The following is a 24,741-nucleotide window of genomic DNA, read 5'->3' on the forward strand; positions in this document are numbered from 1 at the left end:
ACCATCTGCAGCATGATGTCAATATAAGAGCTCAGAGTTCAGGAGGGAAACAGACGTGGTTCAAAGCTCAGTCCCAACCCACCAACATGAAATACCCTGCACGAGTTACAGGTGTTCTCTGGCTTACTCCATCTCATCACGTACAATGGGAACTATTCAGGGGCAGTGCTTCATATGTGCATGCTTCTCTTAATTCAGAGATGAGCTTGGGGAGGAAGAGAGAGGACAATTTCACCAGCAGTTGAATGACTGCTCATCATTCCAATCCAGCCTCTGCCCTGGAGGCAGAACCAGATGGGAGATGTAAATCTGTGTATGGTTCCCTTGCTTCTCAAAGCATGACCATCTCCTCATGCTGAGTAAGAGTCTAATATTTTAAAGGAAATACCTCTTGTACATCACATCTCCCATCCATGCCAACTTCATCTGGTGCTCAATCGATCTGTTTCAGAGCTGGAGGAAGCTGTCTGGGTGAGCTGACCTGTACAGAGATATGTTAGTCTGTCGTCAAGATGACACTTAAGGGACTTTAAATAGTGATTCTGATATCATCGTATTCTAATTGCACCTGACTTTAAAAATGATTACTAACCCCCACCCACCTCTGGCCCCTATAAAAAAGGAAGTCAGTCCAGAGCCTGCCTGCTGCCTACCTCCCAGGGCCCTCCTGAGAATAATAAGTGTGGATTGGGCATGAGTTTTAAATGCATAGGGAACATCTGTTCATTAGCCAGGGGACTTTTTCCCTTAGAAAATAAAGTAATGGAGAAATCTCACACAATAAAAAAGGGGCCATCAAGCCCTAAAACCTAGTCTCTTAACATCTTTCATGACACAGTTGTCTTGAAAACCAGGACTTGTCGGGGAGTGGGGAGTAATTTTCTGGAGTTCCATGAGCATTTCAAGAGCTATGCCTATAGGCCTAGGTCCCAGAGGCCCAATATGCCCAGGGCAGAGAGAATTCAGGATGTGACTTGGGGAGAAATCCACCTCCACCAGCTTGGTTCTCCAGCAGGTTTCCATGCCCTTCCATGCAGGAAGGCGCATGCAGGAAGGTGTCAGGAAGCTCCTGTAGACCACAGGGGCAGATGGGGAAGGTAGTTGATGGTACTGGTTGCCTAACTTGCCCAGAATTCTGCCAGCATCAGTAGAGTCCTCCTGCAGCCCAGGGCTGCAAAGTAGACCACAGAGCCTTGGGTCTATGGGAGCCACAACTGGCCTCAGGGGAACACATAGTCCCTGTGAGTGCAAAGGTGGAGCACAGTCAGCAAGCTGAGAGTTTCCCTGCTGTAGACTTGAGTAGCAGATGCCAGTAGAATGGGCAAGGGACCCTGTTGCCACTGAGGACAGCAAGGGTCCCATGTTAGTTGACTTGAGGTACCATAACAAAATACCCACAGCTGAGTGGCTCAAACAACAGAAATGGATTTCTCACAGTTCTGGAGGTTGAGATGTCCAAGATCAAGGTGCTGGAAGAGTAGGTTTCATTCTGAGGTCTCTTCTCTTGGCTTGTAGGCTGCTATCATCTCACTGTGTGCTCTTCCGTGTATGCTCTCAGAGAGAGGCAGAGGCAGAGGCAGAGACAGAGACAGAGACAGAGGCAGAGGCATAGACAGAGGCAGAGGCAGAGGCAGAGACAGAGAAGGCTCTGGAGTCTTTTCTAATAAGGACACTAATTCCATCAGATCAGGGCCCCACCCTATGACTTCATTTAACCTTAATTACTTTATTAGAGGCCCCATCTCCAAATATAGACAGTCACTCTGGGGATTAGAGCTTCAACATATAAACACAAACATTCAGTGCATAGCAGTTCCATTGCTACCCAAGGACCCTGGACACAGAGCTGAGACTCTGTCCCACTGGTCCTCTCCCCAGGAAGCCACATTATGAAGCTAGCTGCAAGCTTGGGAAGGAGGTGGTGGTGGCAGAACTCAGAAAGGCCAAGTGTGAGCCTAGGCAGGGCTTCATTTCAAACTGATGGGACCTGTACATGAAATGGAACTGTTTGATTCAAGAGAAGGCTGAGGGGGGTTCCAAAGTGATTCAGTCCCACGTGCGGGCTGCTTTAGCCACTGACAACACTTCCAAAAGGATTCAGAAGAGACAAGATACTAACTTGCTGTCCCCAGTTAGCAGTAAGGTGGAAGCTCCTAGAAGGGCCAGGTCGGGAATGGGATATACAGAGGCAACAATTGATTTGCGTTAGTTGAGGCTGCTGTGACCCAGCGGGAACACATAGATGGATGACAAGTGAGTGTCACTTGGTTAGCGCTCAGAAAAAAACAAATGTAAGCTATTATTTTGAGAAATGTTCAGAATGCACTCTGGGTTCAGCAGTTTTCTGCTCAGGTTCTTGTCCCTGTTTAGAGGTTGTTCACCAACCGATCAGAAAACACTTCCTGTGTTGAGGGGGTGGGAGGAGGGGGAATATTAAAAAACTGCTAATTGAGAATTAGGGTTGAAACACCCTAATCAGGAAGAAATGCTTCAATGGAAACAATCATCATCCACCTGAATCAATACCGCTATCTAGAAATATTGGTGTCCACACACCTCAGTTTAATCCATGAACAAACATCTGTTTTCCATTGTAAAGAGCTAGGCTCAGCCTTGTTAATACAATGTCACATGCTACCAAAAAAAAAAAAAAAAAAAAAAAGACAAATATTTTGAATTATTCTGTCATTTTGATGTAATAAACATTTCAGCTGAGAGAGCAAGACCGGGTGTTTTAATTATGTCAGCATATAATAATTAAATCTGGCCTTACTCGCCTTTGGGTATATTTTTAAACAAAAACAAACACAGAACTTCTGTATATGCACTCAGTAGCTTTTAATGTTAAGCACATATTTGGCAACGTGTACCCGTTAAGTGGGCTGTCATCACTAATTTCTTTGGTACCCGTGTGATAACATCAGCCAAGAGGAACTATAGTGGATATAACACAAAAGTGTGGGTTTATTTCTTTATCAGTCGGCAGCTGTGAAAAGATTTATAATTTCCCTCTCACTGACATCACTGGGCAGGTAAAGCAGGCAGCCCCGTTGGCTTTGATGAAAGGATATTACCCAGCGTATGGAGTTAACACAGGTGACAGTTGTAATATCTTTTCCCTCATGTCAGTTACAGCTGTTGTACCATTTCAGGCATGTCGGGAAAGCACAGATGTTTAAACAGAGGAAGAATGCTCAGAAAGTCATCAAAAGGACATTTTTTCCTATGCCATTCACTCTTGGTGCTATTTAATAAAAATGATTTAAAGAAATTCATTTTTTTTTCTCAGCAGCAATTCAGATCATAAGCTGCTTTTTCTTTCCTTTTAAGCTTTGATAAGAATAACCCGGCATTTTTTAAGATTCTAAAGTCAGGTCCAGTCTCTTCCTCCCCTCCCTGCTCTTCAAGTTCCTGATGCGCGAAGATCTGAGAAAAGGGCCACAGGTTGACATCATGTTTCTGGCTGCACTCTGGTAGGCCACGGCAGCATCCAGAATGTGTATGCGGAAACCTTCTCAGAGAAGGATAAAAAAGTGGAAGGATTTCAAACCCCCTGCCCAACACACACTCCAGGCAATTACCTCAGACCGTCTCTTGGGGTCTCAGGATCAAAACTGTGCCTGAGGCAATTGACCTGACTTGAAAAAAATCCTTGAATTTTGGAAGTGACATGCCAAGGTCGTGGCTCCATTCCATGTGGCTGAAACATCTGCGTGAGTAGAGGAGTCCCCCACTCCCAAACAAGAAGCGACTGTGGGGAGAAAGGGGGGATCTGATGGAATCTCAAGGGTCTCCCAGGCAGCCTGCTCTCCTGCCTGAGTGGGGAAATGTCCCATCAGCAGGGGACACTCAGGAGAAGGCTGGGGGGATTTCCAAAGCCATTCAGTCCCGGGTGCGGGCTGCTTCAGCCAGTGGAAGCCACTTCCAAAAGGTTTCTATTAGAGCTAGACATTCGTGGGTAATTATCAAGTATTGATAAAAGCACAAATTCAATGAACTCTGTAACGTAGAACCCTCTGCTACTGGGCTCATTGTAATCACTGAACAGATTATTTCCTTTGCTTTTAATGCTCATGCAGACACACTCACACAGACCCACAGTGGATCATTTTTTGTGTGTTATTTCCTGAACCGAGGGCTCTCACACACCAACTGTCAGATACCTCCTGTTGGGCAGCCACATCACCGTACTTTCTCTTCTCTTGTTCTGCCCCTGATGTACCTCATACTCAGACCGTTGGTCATTTGATGCAGTCAGAGACCAGGCCCCTTGCCTGCAATTTTTATACCAAGTGTTGAAATGGGAGAACCTCAGACATCAAAGTCTCAACTGCTCTCCCACAATTGGCTGTTTCAGAAATAGTTCATTCAAAGAGCCCTGTTACATCGGAGCAAGCATTTGCTGACTCACTCAGGGAGCCCACAAACTTCCAGGAAGTTTGGTTGGCAATAGACACTGGCTAACAAAACCAAGGCAATTGTTTTTCCATTATTTCATTACCGGCTGGCAGAGAAAACAACCAAAATAGGAATTGCTCCTTCGACATGAAGTCATGGAGACCGCAGTGAGATGACCCGGTGCTGTCGCCACCTGGATACCTCAAGTTATTTCAGATGTTGCTTGGTCTAAACTCATGAATATCCTCTAACAATCTTTACCCCTTGCTGCCAGCTGTATCATTGAAGAATTGTTTTAGACCAGAACCGAAACACACTCAGATGTAAATAAATCTATTCCAGAACAGAATTTAATGATTGAAGTTACAACAGTAAATTCTATTTAGAATTTTCCAAAACCTCAAAGTATTCCCTGAAGTCTGATTTTAATAACAGAATTCAAAAAATGGGTAACCAATTCCTGAGAGAAATATAAGGGACAGCAGTTACAATTCTTCAGGGCTTTACTTTCATATGAATTATAACATAATTACATCATATTTCTGCTAACATATTTCATAGCAGAAAAGAAATACTGGCTCTCTGAATTCTTTTCTCAGCATTGAAGGACGGTTACAACAATAACGGGCCAAGAAAAAAAAATCAGTTAAACAGAAACCCAAACCTTAGTTTCCAGCCTTGTCCTGAGCCTGCTGCCCAGAGGAAAGACCAGCTCACACCAGCTATCACATATTCCTACCTTAATTCTCCATCCTAGCCACCTTAGTTAAGACCTGTTCTCAGAAATACATGACTCAGAGGCATTTCCTCTCAAGTTGATGTTTATTTATTCTTTAGATTTTTAAGGCTGGGCATTGGATTTGCAAAGGGGATGAGGCTCTTTGTGGGCATTTTTGAAGGTTGGCTCCATCTAAGCATTCTCTCTTTAAATATCAGCCAATATAAATCTAAAAAATGTCATAGAACAGTCTAGAAGTGGTTGGGCCCTGAGTTTAAATGATTGATTACAGAAAATTAAAACATTAGCCTGATGAATTTTTGCATTTTTTGTAGAGACAGGGTTTCATCATGTTGCCAGGCCAGTCTTGAACTCCTGGGCTCAAGTGATCCTTCCATCTCAGCCTCCCAAAGTGCTGAGATTACAGGCATAAGCCACCATACCTAGCCACGTGCAGGATCTTTATCTGGGAAAGACTGTCCTTAACTAATATCATAGATTTGATTTAAATGTTTTCTAAAAAATCACTTAAAGTGTAAACAGAAATTCAGTGTAACATCCTGGAAGAGGTCTAATGAGTTCAAGAAAGCAGAAATTAACCTGAAGGTAAGCTTGTCACCCTGCTGAAATGGTTTCTGAGCATGAGAAGCACATAAAAGGAAGGAGTTTATGAAGCACCCTATTTATGTTGGCTGATTTTTGCTGTACCAGCACCCATGAGCTCAATGGTCTTGTGTAGCACTCACTACAGAGCTGAGGGATTACAGGAGGACCAACTCACAGCCCCTGTGCTCTTAGGTTTCCCAAGACAGTCCTAACTTCCACCTCTGCTTAGAATAGGAAACACTCATGGTGTGTTTGCTTTAGGCTAGTCAGTATTCTAAGCATTCAACACTCACTGGCTTATTCAATTCCGCTAACAACCCTATGAAGGGAGCACTATAATTATCTGCATTTTGTGGTTAAGGAAACAAAGGCAAGGTTAAATAACTCGCTTTGCCAGATATTGATTATATTCTCTCTCACCTCCAAATTCACCCTTTTTGCCTGCTCTGTTAAAATGGATCCAGGCCCTTTAAGTATTTTCCCTTTGCCAGCTGACACAATGTTAGGCTTTGTCAGTAGAGAGAGCTAGAGAGAAACTGCAGGAGAAAAGGGTGCTGCTTGCCAGAGACAGTGCATTTGCTCAGCCAGCTCCAGCGCCAGGCCCTGCAGGTAGCATGTGGCCAGCAGCACTCATGGCCAGCTGCTTCCCCAACCCCCTCCCTGAGGTGGTATTTTAGCAGTGTCTCCAAGGAGACAGTTCTCTGTGGATCCTAGAGGGCAGATCTCTGGCAAGTTCCAGAAAGACTCGTAGATTCTCAACAAGTTCCATTGGCACACCACCACAGAAACTTCTCCACCACCTGCCGAGACACTGTGGTTCCCTCTCAGCCCAGGGCTAGGAGGAACACTCTTCCTAGGACTCCTTGCATCTGCTGTACCCACCTATATTCTTCAGGGCTATCTTTACAACTTACTAGCCAACCTTTTGCTACTCTAATCTGCTATTAAGGTTAATGATTAAACATATTAAACATTTCCATTCAAATGACTGTGTGGTTTCTCTCTCCTAGTTGGACCCAGACTGACACTCTTGCCTGAGGGCACAGACCAGGGAGCAGCAGTCAATACTGGACACCAGGCAGCTTCCACACTTGACAGTGTTGCCAGACCCTCGCGTGGGCAGGAGGGCACAGGTCTGATGCCGTGTGTGCTGATGTGAGGTCTCTAATTCATACTGGAGGGCAAGGCAGAGAGGGCACGTGTCAGGAGAGAACCCCAGGGTAGAGTTTTAAACAGTTTGCAGCAGATATGTAAAAGAAAGGCATTTCAGAAAGAGGGGACAGTATGTACAGCAGCGGGAGGAGGGAAGGAAGGGTGACAACTTCAGGGAAGGGACAGAGGTATCACCAAGCTCCTGCTTCATCCCTAAACCTTTTGTTTCATTCCCAGGGAGAATCCTAGTAAGATTTAGAGTCTGCAGGATCCTAAATCTTGTTCTCAATGGTTTTACCAGCTTTTCTCTTACCAGCTCTCTAGGAGGCAACATTATCCACTGGAGCATCTAGAAGCACAAGTACTTCCATGATGGTCAGAGGCAGAAGAGGATGCGGAGCAGGTCAGTGGTGCCTGCTGGGTCTTGGGCAGCATTTTATACCTTATGTTATCTATCCTGGCCACCTACTTCATAACAGAATATATAACAGAGAAATTCTTGAATTTTTATAATAATTGCATTTATTTCCACTTGTGTTGTAAAAACTAGCTTGTTCTTAGCTTCCCAAACACACATATTTATAAATAATGTGTATTATAAACATTTGGAAGAACAGACAGCAAAGTTGGACCATTAGGCTATTTCTTAACAAAACAACTGTTTTAATGGGACGGGGCAGGAGGAGTATTGTAGAAAACACTGAAGTTACGTCAGAGCTTCCATAGAAATGGATTCTTTTCTCTGGTGAGGAATGGGGCGGGGTGACTGAGGGCCACTCTGACTGCTCCAGGTCACAAAGAGATGGGCTGATTGTTCCACAGCCTCAGGCATTGCACCCACCGGTTTCCAAGTCAGCCTCTAGCATTGGGTGGTGTACATGTTCAGAAAGGTTTCAAATATACTATATGATGACCCACATTTTGGCATTTGCATAACTGGCAGGTGTTGAGATTGAAATTTAAAAGGAGATGGATGTCGATCCCAAAAGTTTGATGTAAAAGATTCCCCAGGGATGTAAACAAACTTGCTTGTATCAGGCCTCTCTGATGGGCAGGAAACAGCAGGGGAGAAGAAATCAGAAGCAAAAGGTACCATTTAGAAGCAAAAACATTAAGGGGACTGTATCCAGTGGGTTACATGGAGGTGGTTTCCCCACAACAGATTGTTGACCTATTTTCTCGAGGGTTATTGTTTCTGTTTGGCTTGGGTCAGTAATTCAGGAAGTGATGTTTTCCTTTATGGAAAAAAAAAATCGAAAGTAAAATAAGTGTTTTCCCATGATGAAGATAATGCTAAGTTTAATGGCTTATCCAGCATTTGAAGTCCTCCCAGGTCCAGGTAGTGTGGTCAGCAGGGCAGCCTGTGGTTAGACCGCATTCCTTTGAAGGAGCTGGTCCAGTAATTGCTAGAGGAAAAGGGAAACAAAGATGTCAAGTTCAGATTCGGCATCTGTGCACCACACACATCACACCTGCTGGTGACGAGGCCATTACCTTTTTGAAGACTTCGGCACGGAGTCTGTTACTTTGTAAGATCACCCTTTTCCTTTGTTCTTCTTTTTTCTTTTTAACTTCCGGCAAGTTATTATAGATTCTGAAACAGATTCGGAAAACATTTGGAATGGTAGCTTGACAGCGTGCTCCCGCCGTGGGGCTGCATCCTGTCTTGACGGCAGGCTCTTACATTTCAAAGAGAAGATCGCTGCTTATGGGCTAGCTCACAACTGTAGGATGCCAGGACGAAGGGCTTTCCTGACCATACCCAGAACCCGCTGCATAGCAGGGGATGGCACCTTGTCCAGTGCTACGTGGGGCAATGCAACAGGCAGAGTCCCACCAGGGGCAAAGCTGGAGAGGCCAGTTGCTTATTTAGAAGTCATTGTTTTTGTCCTTCCATTCTCTATGACAATTAATGACTTAATCGTAAAATGAAGGATTCTAAACCTACTGCTTTAGCATTCTGATTGCAAACTTGTTTCCAAATACCTTCTTACCACTCAATGTTTGCCTTCCTGTGACTTAGAAAAGGAACAGCATATAAATAGAAATAGCAGGACTTATAATACTGTAATAAAACACATATAAATGTGTGTGTTTTTACCTCTCAACCTGTTGCACTTTGAATTAAGGGCCCAAGGGATCTTCCTCTGGACACTTCTTTCCTACTTTCTAACAGCAACTTCATGGACTGATGCCAGTTAATATTTCATTATAATCCACTGACACAGTGGAGTCACTGTAGCCTGAGTATTTGGATTGCTGTACGTGTGGCACTCGGCTAAAACATCTTTCTCTCTCTCGTGTTTGAAAGCCAGATATGATATAGTGAAGATGTTCCACCATTAAAATAATAAGGACAATGTAGAAAAAATCATGATGACAATCTTCGCAGGAGACATCTTAGGTATTGGACACTAGGCTTGAATTACTTGACATAAATTATTTCATTTCATATTCACCACAGTTGGAAGAGGCATATCGTGTCCCACTGTTATATAAATGAGAAACCCAAGCCCCAGTAAGATTAGGAGACTTGTATAAAGCCCCTAGGCTGGGATTCGAACCTTGGTCTGTTTGACTCTTTCTAGACAACACTGTCACCCAACCATAATATGGCATCAAGCTACTTGTGAGCTCCGGGAAATGCTTGTGCCTAGTACAGTGCCTAGCACTCTGTAGGCATCAAGATGGGTTGAATGAATGCATGAAGAAAAGAACACATAATTGCCACATTCAGGAGTGATTCTAGGAAGGACTAGGAGAGAAAACTGTAAAGGAGTCAGTTAGAAAGTAGACATGTCTCAAAGCTCTGCAGTGGGAATTTCCTCAGATCCATATAGACTGATCTTTCTGATACTGACCATCTCAATCACCTGGCAGAGTGGTTAATATTAGGTGTCAACTTGATTGAATTGAAGGATGCCTGGATGGCTGATAAAGTCTTATTTCTGGGTGTGTCGGTGAGGGTGTTGCCAGAGGAGATTGGCATTTCAGTTGGTGCACTGAAAGAGGAAGACCTACATTCAGTGTGGGTGGGCACCATCTAACCAGCTGCCAGTGTGGCTGGAATAAAGCAGGAGGAAGAAGGCAAGATAACCTTGCTTGCTGTGTCTTCTGGCTTCCTTCTTTTTCCATGCTAGATGCTCCTCCTCCCGCCCCTCCTGCCGTTGGACATCAGACTCCAGATTCTTCGGCCTCTGGGCTCTTGGGCTTGCACCAGGGGGCTCTCAGGCCTTCAGCCACAGACTGAAGCCTATGCTGTTGGTTGCTCTGGTTTTAAGGCTTTTGACTTGGACTGAGCCACTACTGGCTTCTCTCTTCCCCAGCTTGCGTATCATGGGACTTTGCCTTGTGATTGTGTGAGTCAATTCTCCCTAATAAACTCCCTTTTATATACATATATCCTATTAGTTCTGTCCCTCTGGGGAACCGTAACTAATATACCTGGGAAGTATAAAATAAAGGCTCCTAGGTCCCACCTCTGTTACTTCTGATTCCGTGTTTTCTTAAAAGAACATCCCAAATAAATCATGGTCCATCTATACGATGGACCACTCTGCAGACAGTCAAAACCGACAAAGAAAATAATCTATCTATTCGTCACAGAAGGGGTTCACAGACATAAAGTGAAAAGCAAGCTACCGAGAGATAGTGTGTAGTATGATACCATTCATGGTTAAAAATCACATAGCTATATATGCACAAATAAAAGTCTACTTTAAGGCAAAGAGAAAGGCCTGACAGGATACTCAGGAGATATCACTGTGGGTGTCTGGGGAGCTGGGACTGGGGTAGGGAAAGTGGGCTGCGAACAGGGAGGGGAACTGCTGGTCATGAAGGGACTTTAGCTTTATCTCCATTGTTTGCATTTTTAACATAAAAATGTAATTTAACGATATAATTAATAGCAAAGAATACAAAGAAAAGAAAGCTCCAGGTGATTCTGTGGGTGAGCCAGAGTCAGAGCCCACCCAAAGTACAATCCACAGAGCAGAGTGCAAACCCAGCTGCTAAATCCACCAGAGGAGACCAGCTGGGGGAAGCCAGTTACTTGAGGTGCAACATCACCTAGCTCACTCGTCCTCTTTGAGCCTCAGTTTCCTCTTCAGTAAAATGATAGGGCAATACTCTCTGACTACTCACGCTGCTTTGAGATCTATTATTTTAATTGCTTAGTTTGCAAGGCTCCGTAATGGTGGCTTTGGGTTTGGGGACTGGGAGGGGAGGATTTGGCTGAAATTTTTAAGTAAATTGAAAAGGGAATGGTTCTGGCATGAGGTATATGCAACTTTGCACTTCTTAAATAGCAAGTCTTAAAGCCCAGTGGCCCTTTAAAAACTCCAATTAGAATGCTACGAATCAGGTCTTTAATGGGACGGTCTCCCTTTTCCTCATTTTCGCTTCCTTATTTACAAAGAGCCTTCCAATAAATGATCAAAGTTACCTAATCACCATGGAAACAATATAATCATAGTAAAAGCAGAAATTGTATGCCTGAAGTGGGGAGAAAAGTATTCTCCCTATTTCAATGGTTTCTTTAAGTGCGCTATCAATTTGATTTAATTATGATAATTCCTCCCTGTGCTAGACACTTTATTATAAACTAATGACATTTTACTTGCATGAACTTGGCCAATGCTGCTGAGCTATTATATTTTGGTTAAGAGGCCAGATCTCAGAAAGAATGGCAGCCTTTGTGTGCATCAGATTGGTGAGAATTAGTGGGAGTCTTGAACAGCCACCAGCCAAGCAGAATAAGAAGGATGTGTTGGCAGCATGGCCGCCAGGTCTGCTGGAGACAGAGTACCAGGAAACCTAGCTCATGGCCCCCCTGAGGCTCCACTGGCTCCCATGTGCCATCTGCCTCCAAGGTTGGATCCTTTCCTTCAGTCCCTGCCACAGTCCAGACCCTTAGGAGAAATAGTTTCTCTCCTCCTCATAAAGTTCCCTTCAAAGGTGCAGTGACAAATAGCTCCTGCCCAGAGCGACAATACTAATGTGCAGGAGTTCCAGCTCAGAGTCTGGGAATCTCTTAGAGACCAATTACTGGACTGGTTCAGAATCCAAGACCTACCACTTTCCTAAGGTTTTTCCAAGAGCGGTATTAACATTCAAAAGCACATTTCAACTACCGTACTTATTTTAGCCGTTTTTTCAGATTTGCAGCCAAAAAGACCTCAGACCTTAAACATGGACCTAGAAGCAGTGGTCCCATTGGAGGGCACCTGAAGCCATCAAATCACCCCACTCCCCCTACCAACTTCTTTGCACACCATACAATAACCAAGTACCTCTTAGATCGCATATGCATCTCCTTCTCTGAAATGCACCGTTCTTTGGGTTTGAACAAGTTATCTGGAAAAAATAGAAAGAGAATTAAGTTCAGAAGGCATAGAATCTCACACATTTCTAGAGAAACATTGTGATTAGTTCATAATCTGTTAATTGATCCTTTTTTTTTTTTTTTCTTTTTTATTGATCATTCTTGGGTGTTTCTCGCAGAGGGGGATTTGGCAGGGTCACAGGACAATAGTGGAGGGAAGGTCAGCAGATAAACAAGTGAACAAAGTTCTCTGGTTTTCCTAGGCAGAGGACCCTGCGGCCTTCCGCAGTGTTTGTGTCCCTGGGTACTTGAGATTAAGGAGTGGTGATGACTCTTAACGAACATGCTGCCTTCAAGCATCTGTTTAACAAAGCACATCTTGCACCGCCCTTAATCCATTCAACCCTGAGTGGATACAGCACATGTTTCAGAGAGCACAGGGTTGGGGGTAAGGTCACAGATCAACAGGATCCCAAGGCAGAAGAATTTTTCTTAGTACAGAACAAAATGAAAAGTCTCCCATGTCTACCTCTTTCTACACAGACACAGCAACCATCCGATTTCTCAATCTTTTCCCCACCTTTCCCCCCTTTCTATTCCACAAAACCGCCATTGTCTTCATGGCCCATTCTCAATGAGCTGTTGAGTACACCTCCCAGATGGGGTGGTGGCCAGGCAGAGGAGCTCCTCACTTCCCAGTAGGGGCAGCCGGGCAGAAGCGCCCCTCACCTCCTGGACGGGGCGGCTGGCTGGGCGGGGGGCGGACCCCCCCCACCTCCCTCCCGGACGGGGCGGCTGGCCGGGCGGGGGGCTGACCCCCCACCTCCCTCCCGGACAGGGCGGCTGGCCGGGCAGAGGGGCTCCTCACTTCCCAGTAGGGGCGGCCGGGCAGAGGCGCCCCTCACTTCCCCGACGGGGCGGCTGGCCCGGCGGGGGGCTGACCCCCCCACCTCCCTCCCGGACGGGGCGGCTGGCCGGGCGGGGGGCTGACCCCCCACCTCCCTCCCGGACGGGGCGGCTGGCCGGGTGGGGGGCTGACCCCCCCACCTCCCTCCCGGACGGGGCGGCTGGCCGGGCGGGGGGCTGACCCCCCACCTCCCTCCCGGACGGGGCGGCTGGCCGGGCGGGGGGCTGACCCCCCCACCTCCCTCCCGGACGGGGCGGCTGGCCGGGCGGGGGGCTGACCCCCCCACCTCCCTCCCGGACGGGGCGGCTGGCCGGGCGGGGGGCTGACCCCCCCACCTCCCTCCCGGACGGGGCGGCTGGCCGGGCAGAGGGGCTCCTCACTTCCCAGAAGGGGCGGCCGGGCAGAGGCGCCCCTCACCTCCCGGATGGGGCGGCTGGCCAGGTGGGGGGCTAACCCCCCCACCTCCCTCCCGGACGGGGTGGCTGGCTGGGCCGGGGGCTGACCCCCCCACCTCCCTCCCAGACAGAGCGGCTGGCCGGGCAGAGGGGCTCCTCACTTCCCAGTAGGGGCGGCCGGGCAGAGGCGCCCCCCCCACCTCCTGGACAGGGCGGCTGGCCGGGCAGGGGGCTGATCCCCCCACCTCCCTCCCGGACGGGGCGGCTGGCCAGGCGGGGGGCTGATCCCCCCACCTCCCTCCCGGACGGGGCGGCTGGCCGGGCGGGGGGCTGACCCCCCCACCTCCCTCCCGGACGGGGCGGCTGGCCGGGAGGGGGGCTGACCCCCCCACCTCCCTCCCGGATGGGGCGGCTGGCCGGGAGGGGGGCTGACCCCCCCACCTCCCTCCCGGACGGGGCGGCTGGCCGGGCAGAGGGGCTCCTCACTTCCCAGTAGGGGCGGCCGGGCAGAGGCACCCCTCGCCTCCCGGATGGGGCGGCTGGCCAGGCGGGGGGCTGACCCCCCCACCTCCCTCCCGGACGAGGCGGCTGGCCGGGCAGAGGGGCTCCTCACTTCCCGGTAGGGGCGGCCGGGCAGAGGTGCCCCTCACCTCCCGGACGGGGCGGCTGGCCGGGCGGGGGGCTGACCCCCCCACCTCCCTCCCAGACGAGGAGGGAGGATGCTCCTCACTTCTCAGACAGGGTGGCTGCCGGGTGGAGGGGCTCCTCACTTCTCAGACGGGGCGGTTGCCAGGCAGAGGGTCTCCTCACTTCTCAGACAGGGCGGCCGGGCAGAGACACTCCTCACATCCCGGACGGGGCGGCAGGGCAGAGGTGCTCCCCACATCTCAGACGATGGGCGGCCGGGCAGAGACGCTCCTCACTTCCCAGATGTGATGGCGGCCGGGAAGAGGCGCTCCTCACTTCCTAGATGGGATGGCGGCCGGGCAGAGACGCTCCTCACTTTCCAGACTGGGCAGCCAGGCAGAGGGGCTCCTCACATCCCAGACGATGGGCAGTCAGGCGGAGACGCTCCTCACTTCCCAGACGGGGTGGCTGCCAAGCAGAGGCTGCAATCTCGGCACTTAGGGAGGCCAAGGCAGGCGGCTGGGAGGTGGTTGTAGCGAGCCGAGATCACGCCACTGCACTCCAGCCTGGGCGCCATTGAGCACTGAGTTAACTAGACTCCGTCTGCAATCCCGGCACCTCGGGAGGCCGAGGCTGGCGGATCACTCGCGGTTAGGAGCTGGAGACCAGCCCAGCCGACACATCGAAACCCCGTCTCCACCAAAAAAATACGAAAACCAGTCAGGCGTGGCGGTGCACGCCTGCAATTGCAGGCACTCGGCAGGCTGAGGCAGGAGAATCGGGCAGGGAGGTTGCAGTGAGCTGAGATGGCAGCAGTACCGTCCAGCTTCGGCTCGGCATCAGAGGGAGACCATGGAAAGAGGGGAGAGGGGAGAGGGGAGAGGGGAGAGGGGGGAGGGGAGAGGGGAGAGGGGGGAGGGGAGAGGGGAGAGGGGGGAGGGGAGAGGGGGGAGGGGGGAGGGGAGAGGGGGGAGGGGAGAGGGGAGAGGGAGCTCTATCTACCACACAGTCCTTCTCTGAATATCCCTCAATTGATCCTTATTCTAAGCCATATCCTGAGTCTAAGCAGAACTCAGTAGAGACTGATACACCATAAGTGGTTGTACTGACAATGGCCACCAACGGGTTTGGTCTTGACAATAGTTAAATAAGGACATGAAGCACAATGTTAGCATCTAACCTACTTTACGGAGAGCAACACCTTTGAATGCTTCCTTTAGCAACAGAGTCATGGTTTTCTGAGAAAAGTGCCAGAGTGCAAGCTCATTCCACCCATAGAGAAATCCCTACACTAGGTCTGTGAGGCCTCTAAGGACAAGGAAATCCCCCACCTATCCCTAGAGCATTTTGCAAGAAGGAGGTTTCACTCTTGTCTATAGCCCTCTATAGGGCTGCTCAGCCTCTGCACGATAAAGACCACCTTGCCCCCTTCCTAATGTGGGGAAAGGTAATGAACAACAACATAATAATCATGTATGCTCAGTGTCCTTTGATTAAGTACACAGTAGCTAAAAATCACTATGAGACTGGGACTTTTTCATTCTAAGTACATATTCATAACGATGTTCACAGATGGCACACTTAAAAGTGGTGTGTGTTAAAAAAAACAGTGTATATCCTCTTGCAAAATTTGAAAAGGGACTGTTCCAATAACTCAAATTCCCATGAGACACTTGGCCATGTAGATTAATAAAGGGTCTGGCATATGTAAATGCTCCTGGGGCGCTTGTTGCATGGGGGTGTGTTTCAGCAACTGCCGTGCTTCCTAAAACACCTGGGCAGTAACCTGCTCATTCAGCAGAAGCAGACAGGCAACTTGGCTCCTTGCCAAGCATCAGAGTTGGAGTGGGGCTCCTGCGATCCCCAGTGAAGTCCTGGGTCTGTTTCTATTCATCTCCTCCATCCTGGGCCTGTCCCTTTGCTCATCAATCCAGTGGAGCAACCAAATATTTCTCAGGCTTGAGAATAGACAGAATTTTCTAGGAATATCTAAGAAGGTAGGATAGAGCCAAGGATCCTAAGAAATTTCTTGCTCTCTGGAGAAACATAACACAGCTACTGACTTATAATATGGAAAACAACAGAGTGGCTAAGCTTGTCCCCTGTCTGGTTATTCAGACATGAAAAAGAATATGGCACCATCGCTTAACTTCAAAGACAAGATTGAAAGGAGAAACAAGAAAAGGAAATTGGAATATTTCCAACTAAGTGGCTGTATTGACAACTGACCAAAAACAAGGTTAATCTTCACAAATTAAATAAGGGTGTGAAGTACAGTGTTAGCACTTAACTTGCTTTATGGAGAACAATGCCTTTGAATGCTTCTTTTTAGCAACAGAATCATGGTCTTCTGGAGAGAAGTGCCAGGGTGCAAGGTCACTCCTCCCATAGAAAAATCCCTACACTAGGTATGAGGCCTCTAAGGACAAGGAAATCTCCCAGCTTTCCCTAGAGCAATTTGTAAGAAGGAGCAGTGAGAAAACAACATCACCATGGAGACTGCAATGGGCCAAGATGCTTCCCAGTATCCAGCGGTCCCTGCTCCAGGCAGCACCAGGTCAGAGCCAAGGGCCACAGAAACATCCCAATGGCATTTCCAAGAAAAAAGGAAATGTCAGCTTCAGTCAGTCAGGCCCTTGCGCAAGCAAATATGTGACTCTTGACAGTCACTTATTCCACTTAGGGAAAAGAAACCTTGTACAAAGAATTAGATTCAAGTCCAGCTCAGCAATCCTCATGGGCTACTCAAGATTAGGATGAGGCCAGGGTAGACAGACGGTGTCCTGAGGAGATTAAAAACATTACCAATACCGTTTGTAAGATTTTGATCATCTTGGTTCAACTGTTTGTGGTCTACTCTGGGAAGTTAGATTTTCTTTTCTTTTTTTTTTTTTTTTTCAGTTTGTTTCTTTAGAGCACCTGATACCACAATTAAGCTTGGGTTTGATTCCCAAGAGGAAACAAAAGCAAATGTGAGCTCTCTGACACCTCCACTCTTGTGTTTCCTCAACTCGGCTCAGCCTGCTGTGCCACACAGAACTTTTGATTCTGGGCCCAGCAGCCCGTGTTAGGTGCAAAACAAGCAGGACTGTGTCCAAGGGGGCTTCCCTTGCTGGTGACCTCAACCCATACCCCCGGGGAAGTATTTGCAGGTTGATTGCTGCTGACTTTGAGTTTTCCTAATGGTTCCCAAGCTCATCTGATAAATAGCAGGGTCTTTCCTAGCCTGGAGGAAAGAGACATGAGGAAGTGGTTTGAAATAGAGCAAGTGCGTTGCACACAGCTCCCAACCTCACTTGAGTGAAAGGAACACAACTCACTGGAGCAGCTTTGGGCACTTTGAGAGAGAAAGTGGCTCGTGGTTGCAGAAATTGTGTTTTGGGAGCCCTAACCAAGCACTCCTCCATTTCCCATGAGACCAATCCAAAATTCATGTCTTAGATATGCCTTTCTCCTTCCTTCTATATTTAATGAGCAGTTATGTTGGTAGGGGATGCTCAGAAACAAAAATAACAGATAAGACCGTCCCTTCATGAGATTTCATTTATTTTGGGAGAAGCTGGACAAGTCAAAAACTAGCTAAAGTATCCGGCAAATGCTCTGGTGAAAATGAAATGCCACCATGTGTCAAAGGGGGAATGGAGAGGCAAGAAGTCCCCACAGGGGAGGAGATATTTAAACCAAGACCCGAATGACCACAAGAGCCAACTGTGGGAGGATCTGGGAGAAGGGCACAGTGAGCTTCTGCAGTAAGAACTGAAAGTGGGTCATCGTGGATGTGCGGGGAGGGAGGGTGCAGAGGCGAGAGCGAAGATTACTTTGGTTCTCCACCCAGGTGATGCCTTACAGCTGCCTGGGGATTTTGGCAAAGATTCCTGTGTGTTGGCATTGGAATCTCAACCAAAGTCTCCAGATGACTCCAACATGCCCTAGAATAGGAAACCACCCACGTTGGGCTTTGCAAACCTATTTAAGGAGCTTTGCAAGCCTGTTAAGGAGTTGCCTTCAGAGTAAGAGAGTTGGAGAGCCATGTGGAGTTTTAAACATGAGATCTGATTTTTATTGCTAAAAGATGACCACAGTGGCTCTTCAGAACATGAACTGGGTGGAGGAGATGCAAAAATGGCAGCAGTGAGACAGGTCAGGCAATTGCAGCCAGGTGGGGAAAGATGGCAGCGTGCAGGTAGCCATGGGACTCTTCTACCCTGTACAGGTAGAAACTGAGTTGTAGGGGCCAGGAGAGATGAATCAAGGATGACTCCCAGGCTTTGGGTTTAAGCAAACCCATTCATTTGACAATTGTAAAGTTGTTATCTCCTTCGTGCTAAGCGATAGGGACATGAAGATAAATAAAACTAAGAGCTCAGAGCCCAGGATGAGAATGAGGTAAATAAGGCCTTTAGATGCCAAGAGCAAAGTCTGCACATGGTGAGGGGAGACATCAGGAGGGAGTGGTCAGGTCCACCAGGGAAGAAGGGCATCTGGGAAAACTCCATAACAGGAGACAGCTGAGCTGGGTCATGAAGTAGAGAGAGACATACCCCAATAGCCTGTGGTTGGTAGGGGTGGGTGAAACGGCAGCCCAGGGTCACATGGACCTGCCTGCAGCAAGAGATGAGTCATCCTGGATTCATCTCTCCTGGTCCCACAACTCAGTTTCTTCCTGTGCAGGGTAGAAGACTCTCATGACTACCTGCACGCCACCGTCTTCCCTGGCCTGGCGCAATTGCCTGCAGGGTATGTACAGCATGACCCACAGGGATTTCACTTCATGGAATGCAAAACCAACCTGCACGAGCTTTGTTTGAAAACAAAACAAAACAAAACAAAAACAAAACAAAACAAAACAGAGAAATCCTATCTATAAAATTACTCTTAATGGAAATTCTGCCTGTATAAAATTAAAGTGGCAGGTGAGAACCATTTTCAGCTTGCTTATGGGTCTCTTACAGATTTTCCTTGAAGTTTCATGTGTTCTAATTCCCTGATATGGAGGGAAGAGACTACAGTTGTGTTTACCTCGAATTATCATTCAAATAGAGGTGGTGTTTTCCCCCAATAAAATTACTAAGGTAAATTGCCTATTTCTATATTTCTGGAAAATACTTTTTCCCCCAAAAAGTCTTGCATCTGCCTCATTATTGGATCCAAACTACAGTGTCTATTGCTAATTTAATTTGGTAAGGCCAGACTTCCTCAAGCCCTTGCCTGTGTCAAAGTCAGCAAACAACCAGGTACCAAGATTTCAGTGCCTCTGAGAACTACTCAGGTAAGGTCAAAGCCCAGACATCCCATTAATCTCTATAAACACATGTGGGTGTTTATTGTAATCCTCATATCACCTCTGTGCACACACATACACAAGGACAAGTGGCCTCAATATTCAGACAGTTGACAGTGTCACCAGAAGGCAGCAAAGATCACCCTGCCACCAGCATGATTCGTTGTTTTTGGAGCTGGGCTGTTTTTCCTCCATGCAGAGCCCTTATCTACAGCTCTGATTGCAAACTTCATTTTCCCTACTGAAGAGGTAATCTAAATGATAATCAAGTTCACACGATTTATTAGGACAATGCCTTCCAGAAGCCTATTTTCTGAAGTCACCCCGAGCACTTTGAAGGATGTTTTAGACATTTGCTTCCCCTATCTTAGAAACACCAAAACCAAGAGATACCCGTTGGAGAGAATTCAGCAGGGAGTCAACAAGCCAGCCTGGAGTATAGACGTCAAGTCTCTACCTTCCTGAATCTCCTACTAAAGATTGGACCTTCACAAAGAATGGAAATGGGGTGTGTTTAAGGGAACCCCCAACATGTGTGAATTCTAAGATCACAAGGCTGTGCATTATGCAATTCCAAAGTCACTAGGTCTCTGCCGGCGGCCGTTAGAGGAATTCCATCATGGTTCTCAGGGTTTAAACTTGAACATTTCTGTTCAGCTCACCATGGGGGACCCTCTAATTTTCTTGATGTAGGCAATAGGAGAGTGGTCTATCTTGAACCAAATTAGCCCTCCAGAAATTAAACAGCACAGGTTACATCATATGAAGGTGAGTTAACGACTCATAGGTGGTTTGTCTCTGAAGTGCTCTCATGATAAAATCTTATGCTGGATTCTCATTTTCTAAACATTATCCTGTTTCTAAAATCACTTCTAGCCATCTGTGGAATCCCACTGCTGAATGACCGTTGCACATGGCAGCTTGTTTCAGAACCCTGTCAGGTAAGTGGAAGCCACACAGATGTTGGTATTGATATGAAAGTGATGCCATGTGCCAATTACTGTCCAGACACATGAGAGAGTTGCTGATGTAACAATCTGGAAAGACAATAAGCTCTCAGACCTTTCTGGTGAAGGAACATAAAATTAAATAAAAAATAAGCCAGAGAGTCTCCAGAAAAATCTGTTTCCTTTTGCATACTCAGTTTGAGAAGCAAGGTGTATAGGGCTTCCTGGTTAAGGAAGGTAGATCATTCTCTTGCACACAGAGACTTACCCTTGAGCTTGAGCTCAGAGTCAGGTCACCATCTTGCAGCTTCCATGGAAAGATAGGGTGCTTTGGAGCTACTGGATGGATTTCATAAAGGGTCTGCACCCTTGGTGGGGAGGTGGTGAAGAGAACGCCCCACCATGAACACTGGCAGCCACAAGCCTCCTCAGATCTTCCAAGGAGAGACCCCTGATGCAATATGGCAGATGAGGCACAGGACCAGAGCTTTGCTTCCCCAGCTGGAGGATCCCAGACCTCCAAGTCAACCATATCTATGAAAAACATTTTTGGAGAGAAATGGAGTCTTGATGTACTCCCTGAGCCCATGCTGCTCTATCTCTTGGATCCAAGAGCACTGTCCTCAGTCCCCTTCACTTCCTGACTCCCTAGGGGTCTTCTCCTTTATGATTCTAGACGTGGTTTACAGCTGTCTGCCTGGCCAACTCTCTCCCCAAGTGGCACATGAACTCCTGGAAGACAGGAAAGTCTCTTCTCAGCCCCTAATATCCCTGCCTTTTCCCACTTGCACTCCATCCCTATGGTCAAAAGAGACCCAGTGCTTAATATTTTTATTTCTTGGCTGGTTACTCCTCAAGAGATCCAGTAAGAGACAAAGGGTTCCCCATAAAAGCTATAGGAACTGCTAAGGAAGGCTGGCACACATCACCTCCTAATTCAGGTTGCCCGTAGTGCCAAAGACCCACGGAACAACAAGCTCTACCTGTGCAAATTCAGTACCCCAATGTTGACAGGATCAGAGGCTCTCAAACTAACCAGACTCTTACCCAAGACCAGAAACTTGCAATATGAATCCCAGCAGAGGACTCCTGTCAGTTGCCCAAAACATGCATTTCCTCCTAGGGGAGCTCAGCAGTGGCTGACAAAGTGGTACAGACTATTTTCTGCAATGAGCACATTGTTGAAGTTGAAGGCAAATCAGCTGAAAGATGGGCAGCTATACCCAGTCTCTAGGATTTAATGATTCAAATTCTTAATGACCTCACTAAACACAACAGGAAATTCAGTTTCTTTCTTTTTACAAAAAAAATGCGCATTAGAAAATTAAACATCATACTTTTATGATGTATATATGATGATTTCTTTGGCTTGCCTGAGCCTCCATAAAATGTTAAAGTCTTGTTATATATAAGTCTAAAAACCTGGCAAATCACCTTAGGCCTTTGCTTGGTGCTATGTGCTTTGGGACAAGCTACTTGTGCTAAGATTTGGTTCCTCTGCACCCATTGCGGGAGCAGAATCATTTTTTAAAAACTTTTCTTTTTTGAGCCAGGGTCTCACTCTGTTGCCCAGGGTGGAGTACAGTGGCACAATCATGGCTTACTGCAGCCTCGACCTCTCAGGCTCAAGTGATCCTCCCACTTCGGCCTCCCCTGAATAGCAGGGTTTTTGTTGTTTTTGTTGTTGTTATTTTTGTTCTGTTTTTTGTAGAGATGGGGGTGGTCTCACTTTGTTGCCCAAGATGGTCTTAAATTCCTGGCCTCAAGCTGTCCTCCCACCTCAGCCTTCCAAAATGCTGGTATTATAGGTATGAGCCACTGTGTTTGGAATGGTCCATATGAAGGTGCTCTATTAACCATGAAGAAGCTAATGGCAATGCCAACGACCACTGTTTCCCCAGTGTTCCTCTCTACACAGGGCACCTATCCCCCAAATTCATGTTTCAATTCACCCTTACAGCAACCTACTCAAGCTAGTCTTCTCTCCTCTTTACAGGGGTTTTGTGTGTAGGTAAATTACCTCTAGTCTCAAAATAAGTAGACAAGAGACCTGAGAGTTGAGTACTGATGGAACCAGTGGGATTTTTATTCTCTGCAAAAGATATAAGGTTGTGGTTCTCAAAGGAGGGATTGTATTTTCACATAAATGTCAACATCTGTGTGGCTTCCAGTTACCTTCCAGTCCCTGAACCAGCTGCATCAACATCACCTGGAGACTTGTTACAAATGCAAATACTCAGTTCCTATACCAGGTCATCGAAATCAGAAATTCTATGGCTAGGCCAGTGGTCAGTGGCTTCAGTAGCTTTCTGGGTGATTCTGACGCCTGCTTGGGTTTGAGGACCGCTGTTACCTTGATAGAATGTAGTAAGAGTGAGAAGGAAAAGAGTTAAATCCCTACATGGGTTTTGAGGCTTTGAGGAAGTATTGCCAGATAAAATAAAGACTACTCAGTTAAATTTGCCTTTCAGATCCACAACAAATATTTTGTAGCATAAACATGGGACATAAAGTAATGGGACATATAGTATTTGGGACACACTTATACTAAAAAAGCTTCATTATTTATGTGAAATGCAAATTTAACTGGGCATCCTATATTTTCATTAGATAAATCTGGTAACCCTACTTTGAATGTTTACAGAACCTCTCCATACCATGGCAAAAAACAGGCCCCCAGCTGCAGGGTCCCTGAGGCTATAGTCTGAAGCAGCTGCATGTGAAGGCAATGCTGTGGAAGGCCAGCCTGTGTCCTTGTTACGCAGTTAGTTCTCTGGCAGTTTATTGCTTCTTCCAGCTACTCTCTCATATAACTGGTATGGATGAGACTTCCCCCTTGATCTTATTTTCTGTGGTTATTTCACATTGTGACATCTGTGAAGACTTTCTAATGGGAATGTGACTGACTCCACTTTTTCCAGATGACTTTGTGCTGGGCACCAAGTGGCATTGTTACAGATGCCAGGGTACACACACGGAGACAGCTCCAGGCAAGGCGCATTGTTAGGCAAGCTTCCTGTGAGGCAAAACTAGCCACAGATGGAAGCCTGCACCCAACCCTACTGCCCAGAGGAACCCCAGGACCCTCAGCCATCCCTTCCTGGAATTGCTCAACATAGAGGATGCAGGTAATGAGGGTAAGACCACTTTCTGACAGTGCCAGATTTCTATGGAAAATGGCAAATTGAAACTCCAGTTGGGGTTTCATTGGCAAAGCATTGCAGATTCCTAAAGTAATGTTTCCAAAGCAGACTATCAAGAATTAGATAAAAACATTTCAAGGTCCAAAAGGAAATTTAGGAAAAACAGGATTAAACAAATTTAAGGCGGCTTTTTTTTTTTCCTGTAGGACTTATCAGTGCTTTTAACATACACTGAGCATTACACACTTCTAAAAGAATACAGTATATGACAAATAACATATTTTTCAAAGGAATCTGAAGGAACTGGTTCTCCTCTGGAATGCATTGTCATTAGTATTTGGCTAGAGGAAACCAAGAAGAAAAATGAGACCAACTATAGGATATTAACAGCTATAACTAGTTCTCAGTTGTCAAAATTATTTGTACCTGTTAATAGAATTTAATGTGTGTGTATATGTATACATGTGTATATGTATGTTGTGTGTGTGTGTGTGTGTGTGTATCTGGCATACACAATCAGGCCACATGGCATCTCTTAAAAGTGTGTGTGTGTGCCATTACCAACATGGCAGTGGGGGTGCCGATGCCTGAGAACTTATACAACTGCTGCCCCAGACCCTGGAGTTGTGTTCCCTCCATATGTACCCATGCCCCAGACCCTGGAGTTGTGTTCCCTCCATATGTACCCATGCCCCAGACCCTGGAGTTGTGTTCCTTCCATATGTACCCATGCCCCAGACCCTGGTTTCATGGCCACTCCATTGGTACCATACATCATACACCAATGTCAACATCACCATGAGTGCGCCTATCAGCCAGACCCAGTTCAAGAGAAACCCCCTTGGCCATAACGTTCCTGGTGGTAGAAAAAGCAATCAGGAGGATCCCAGCAGCCTTTGCCATCAAAGACCCTAAGAACCCTTGCTGCTGCCGTAGACATCCACAGCCTTGGCCACTGAGGACATCTGCAATATTGTCAATTGTCAACCTCAGCTGACAGCTATGCCACTGCACCCTCACTAGACCTAGAACTGCCACACTCCACCCAATGTTCTTACACTTACCCAAAAAGGATGACTTTTTTCCCCCAATGAAACCAGTACTTAAAACCTGGAAGAGGTGACTGCTCCATCGAATGTGCAGACATCATTGCAAGGCAAAACAAAACAGAAAAACAACAACAAGGAAGCATAATACCAACAAAAGAATGTGATAATTGTCCAGTAACTGACCCCAAAGAAATA

The 24,741-nt window shown here is 46.9% G+C and overlaps 1 protein-coding gene across 7 annotated transcripts in view; it reads right to left on the minus strand.

Moving 5' to 3' along the window:
• Positions 1-388: 388 nt before the first annotated feature.
• Positions 389-24,741, minus strand: part of C10H10orf90 (chromosome 10 C10orf90 homolog) — a 260,276-nt gene continuing 235,923 nt past the window's right edge. For 5 of the 7 annotated variants that reach the window (XM_009459494.5, XM_009459493.5, XM_063782259.1 and 2 more), the window contains 3 exons: positions 12,166-12,229; positions 8,369-8,468; positions 7,515-8,280 (listed from right to left, as the gene is read on the minus strand). In XM_009459494.5, coding sequence (XP_009457769.4) covers positions 8,242-8,280; positions 8,369-8,468; positions 12,166-12,229 — 203 coding nt within the window. In that variant the 3' untranslated portion in view covers positions 7,515-8,241. Of the gene's footprint in view, positions 482-7,514; positions 8,281-8,368; positions 8,469-12,165; positions 12,230-24,741 lie in introns of those variants that run through there. The other 2 variants (XM_054659989.2, XM_063782258.1) reach the window with 1 other exon arrangement.

The sequence above is a fragment of the Pan troglodytes genome, chromosome 8 (assembly GCF_028858775.2).
Source record: "Pan troglodytes isolate AG18354 chromosome 8, NHGRI_mPanTro3-v2.0_pri, whole genome shotgun sequence".
NCBI classification, from domain to species: domain Eukaryota; kingdom Metazoa; phylum Chordata; class Mammalia; order Primates; family Hominidae; genus Pan; species Pan troglodytes.